At 39.8% G+C, this 4,028-nt stretch overlaps 1 protein-coding gene across 1 annotated transcript; it reads left to right on the forward strand.

Moving 5' to 3' along the window:
- Positions 1 to 1,508: 1,508 nt before the first annotated feature.
- LOC9648187 (auxin transporter-like protein 3) lies at positions 1,509 to 3,318 on the forward strand. Its single transcript, XM_024685338.1, has 8 exons — positions 1,509 to 1,604; positions 1,666 to 1,851; positions 1,924 to 2,036; positions 2,089 to 2,272; positions 2,327 to 2,424; positions 2,491 to 2,698; positions 2,753 to 3,002; positions 3,060 to 3,318. Exons 1-8 carry the CDS (start codon positions 1,509 to 1,511, stop codon positions 3,191 to 3,193), a joined length of 1,269 nt encoding a protein of 422 aa, XP_024541106.1. The 3' UTR covers positions 3,194 to 3,318.
- The last annotated feature ends 710 nt before the right edge of the window (positions 3,319 to 4,028 follow it).

A 4,028-nucleotide genomic window follows, 5' to 3' on the forward strand; every position in this document is an offset into this window, starting at 1 on the left:
TCCAACTTATATCCAATGTTAATCAACAAGTCGTTAGTATAATCCATGGTAATCATAATTATTAGTAACAACCATTCCAAGCATATGCAAATTTGAGTAAAGCCTCGAAGTCTTCACCAACCTAACAGTCACAGATGACTAGTAATCTTCCAAGCATATGTATCTCAAACGATACGTGGAAAAAAACGTTAGCTCGTCATGACCTCCTCGAGTCAAAAAACGACCTTGACACTGGGAGTCCTTGCTGTTCCAAGTAACAGGCTTTGTTTTCATTCTTTTCTCCATCCATATTTCGGCCTGATTTTGCCACTGTTTTTCTAGCAGTCGTTTGTCTGATGCTCCCACGTCTTCACAGCTCCGGACCTCCTCAAGAGATGACAGAGTGACATCAATCCATCAAGAGCCATTACATTGGTTTCTTTGTCATGCTCACCGGAGTGGACCTCCTTATTCTAGAACATTGCAACAAATTTTACAAGTTAGTCATAAAGTCCCAAAACAGATGATTATCTTTCTGGCTTTTGAAACTGTATCTGCAAAGTTCTTGGGCCAAATAACTAGATGCATAAATGACAAAGTTAATAACTTTTAAAGTTTGTTGCTTATTAGGCTAGAAGTAAAAGTTGTTGCCTATTTATGTTAAAACACCACACCAAATTAAATAGATGGTCTGTGATTGATCGCTAACCCGAGGATGAAAAATGGATGGCCATACTGCATAAATTAATTTATATTTAGCATTTAAAACTCCCTAAGCCATACATACCAAACATGAAAATTCTATAAAAAATTATGCAGTAGCTAATTAATATATAACTTTGAGTGATAGTTTGTGTACTACTGTACTACTGATCAAAATTGTAAATTTTTAACTTAACATGTACACTTGTATCAATTTACTCAGATTCTACAATGCACATGCTATGATGTTAGTTAATTATAAAGCTTTTAACAAGTAAAAGAAATCATATGATATAAATTATATTTAATATTAGAATGTATAAAAGGGCAATGTTTAATGGCAAAAAACTAGGCTTTAAGTGCTTTGAATCAGAAACATTATTGTCTGCAGCTCTTAAACATATAAGAAGAGCTTTGTGGTGACAACTATGTATATAACATCTGTTAAAATAACATATTTTATGAATATTATATAAAGAATATGCTAATCAAAACTTTATAAGTATGCCTTTTAATTTTTTAGATTAATTTTCTAAAACATTTTATACTTTCATTTAAACCCTTAACACATCTCACCTTATTCAAATTTAAGTTTAAATTAAATTAAATAATGTTCTACCTCAAGTGTCAACAATGACTCAACAATGATCTTTTGAATTGGACCACATAATGAGGTCCCAGCTATGAAGAATGTGACAAATTAACACTATTTTAATATTTGTACACAAAAACTGTCACCATAACCTTTTTGACTTCGTTGTGATCTTTCCATTCGTATAGACTAGAGAGAAGTATAAGCTGCTCGCTGCAATGAATTTGTTCAGACGATGGGCAACGCACTTGACTGCCAGCAGTTTCTCATTACGGCCTTCTGGAATGGAGGCTCGAGCTTTGACGCATGGCTCAACATCGGCTCTACCAAGGTTTATCTTTCTCCAGTTTAATTAGATTTTTCAAATGGATTCATTCCATGTTTTCTGGCAGATCGCTCAAATTCTGCTCACAATTCCCTTTTCTTACGCACAAGCAGGCCTGCCCTCCGCAATAGCATTTCACGTGCTCCACTTGCTGATGGGCTGGTGGGCAGTTTACATAATTAACATCCTCTACCTGACGTATCAGAAGAAGCAAAACCCTCCGCTCCAACACAACCAAAAGCGCAATACTCAGGTTACATACTATACTTCTAGCTCAGACTCTACTCGGAGTCTCGGATTGGTGATTAGTTTCCTTCTTTTGCAGCTGCATGAGGTGTTGGGTGGGCTTCTAGGCAAATGGTGGAGTGTGGCAACTCTTGTCTTGATGGTGCCGTGTCTATTCACTGTGTGTGTTATTCAGCTTCATGCCTGTAGCAAGTAAGTGATTTAATTCTTTGTAGACTTTGCCTTATTCTGCTTATAACTTCAGTATTGTCTTCGAAATGAATGATCAACTTCCAAAAAGAACATGGACTGTGATATTTGGCGCCCTCTTCTCCCTGTCCATTATTATGCCATCCGTTCAAAACTACAGAGCCTGGTCTTTTCTGGGAGTCATCGCAACTGTTTATACTTCATGTTATCTGGGGCTTGCAGCACTATTCCATGGAAAAGCAAGTGTCTCTATATAATTCTCTTTCAGTAGTATCATAATCTTTGTCGTGCAGGTCTCAGATGTTCAAATGTCTCTTGCTCCCCATGGCTATACAGGATATTTTAGTGCTCTCAGCAATTTTCTGGCAGTTGGAACAGAGATGATACCTGTGTAAGCATTTTATTGAAGCGGTTCATCGTCATTTTTATTTTGTTTTATCTAACTTTGGTTTTCCAGAGAGCTCATGGACGCAATGTGGAAACCAGAAGACTTCAAAACTCCCTGGTTTTACGGCATGATTTATGTTTTTATGGTGACGATGCCAGCAAGCATGACTACCTATGGGGTCTTTGGCGACCAGACGTTGTCACATCCGTCTACTTTGACGTTGTTTCCAAAGTCAAAGTTTCGGGACATTGCAATAGTTATGTTGCTTCTGCACCAGGCAAGCTTTTATAGTTTCCAGCTTGGTATGGACCTCATCACCTGTCATTTGCAGTTCGTCGTGTTTGGCATTCTGAGCTGGCCGCTCTACATGTTCTGCGAGAAGTTCTTCAAAGTCCAAGACTCACCAAGCTTCACAAGGAGATCTTTGTTGAGAGTACCTGTGTTTCTAGCGATCTGGTTAGCCGCTCTTGCATTCCCTTTCCTTCAAGTCTCAGCGCCTGCTGGCATATTCGGAGCCTGGAGCATATACATCATTCCTTGCATTGCCTACATCGTGATATTCTGGGAGAAAGCTTTGAGTGGTGTAAGTTATGCTCAACTCAACCTCTTACTGATTCCTGCACCACAATTTCTCCCAGGTGCCCCAACCTGCCTTTCCGAAATTGAGCTGGGAAACAACCTTCAGCATCAACCTGAGCATCATAATCTGGATGGCAGCGATGAGCGGAGTCGCATTATGGGTCAGCATAGCAGCCTACATAAGACAAGGTGAACAAGTCGGCATATTCACAAAATGTTACATGTGCAAGTAAGCCTGGACAACTACAAGTTTGCATATGCCCTAACTCGGCACAACATTTGACCTAATTTCAAAACATTCATGAAATTTTTTGACAATGGTGAGAGGTAGTCAGAGCAACCCACAGAGCCGAGGTCTGTTACAAACTTGGCGCCCATTTGCTTTGATGAGGGCCATTGTTCCTGCTGCAATCCCAGCCCATACCACAGAGTAGAAGAACTGGAATATGTCGTGACCGACTGTTATGCAAACCAAGTTAGAGCATTTTGGTATTGTGGTCGAGTTTTGGTTTGCTTACCTTGACGCGACGATAAGGTGGTCATGGTTATACCGGTGAGCATCACAGCAGAGGCAAACGGAAGATACTGAAAGCGTGACATTCAGAAATCTGTTAGAGCATCAGCATTGAACAACGACGTCTACTTACAGCCAACGCTTCCAATCCATTCAGCTTGAATGGTAATGGCTTGTTTTCAGCAACAGTGTAGCGGCCCGCCACAAGATCCATAGCGTCCTGTGCATTTTATATTTTTATCATTTTCCGAGAAATTGTTGTGACTCGAGGGTTGGAAATGCATGTACCTGTCTGATGCCGTCTGTAAAATTGTTGAAGAAGTAGCGAGTAAGGGCGTTGAAGCCATCAGGAATGAGGCCAAATACAGTAGGCTTCCCATATCTATACAGCAATAGATGAAATCACAGCTCACAACCAGGTAACTTAGAGCCACACCTTACAAAATCTCCTTTTAATGCATTTTGCATGCTTATTTCATCCCCGTGGTCCGCCCACACTGATCAACAAACTTTT

This window comes from Selaginella moellendorffii, unplaced genomic scaffold (genome assembly GCF_000143415.4).
Source record: "Selaginella moellendorffii unplaced genomic scaffold, v1.0 SELMOscaffold_44, whole genome shotgun sequence".
Taxonomy (NCBI): domain Eukaryota; kingdom Viridiplantae; phylum Streptophyta; class Lycopodiopsida; order Selaginellales; family Selaginellaceae; genus Selaginella; species Selaginella moellendorffii.

Coding starts and splice junctions, on each gene's coding strand:
- LOC9648187 (XM_024685338.1), top strand. CDS start 1,509: ATGGGCAACGCACTTGACTGCCAGCAGTTTCTCATTACGGCCTTCTGG. Junction 1,605..1,665: donor TCAACATCGGCTCTACCAAG/GTTTATCTTTCT, acceptor GTTTTCTGGCAG/ATCGCTCAAATTCTGCTCAC. Junction 2,273..2,326: donor CAGCACTATTCCATGGAAAA/GCAAGTGTCTCT, acceptor TTTGTCGTGCAG/GTCTCAGATGTTCAAATGTC.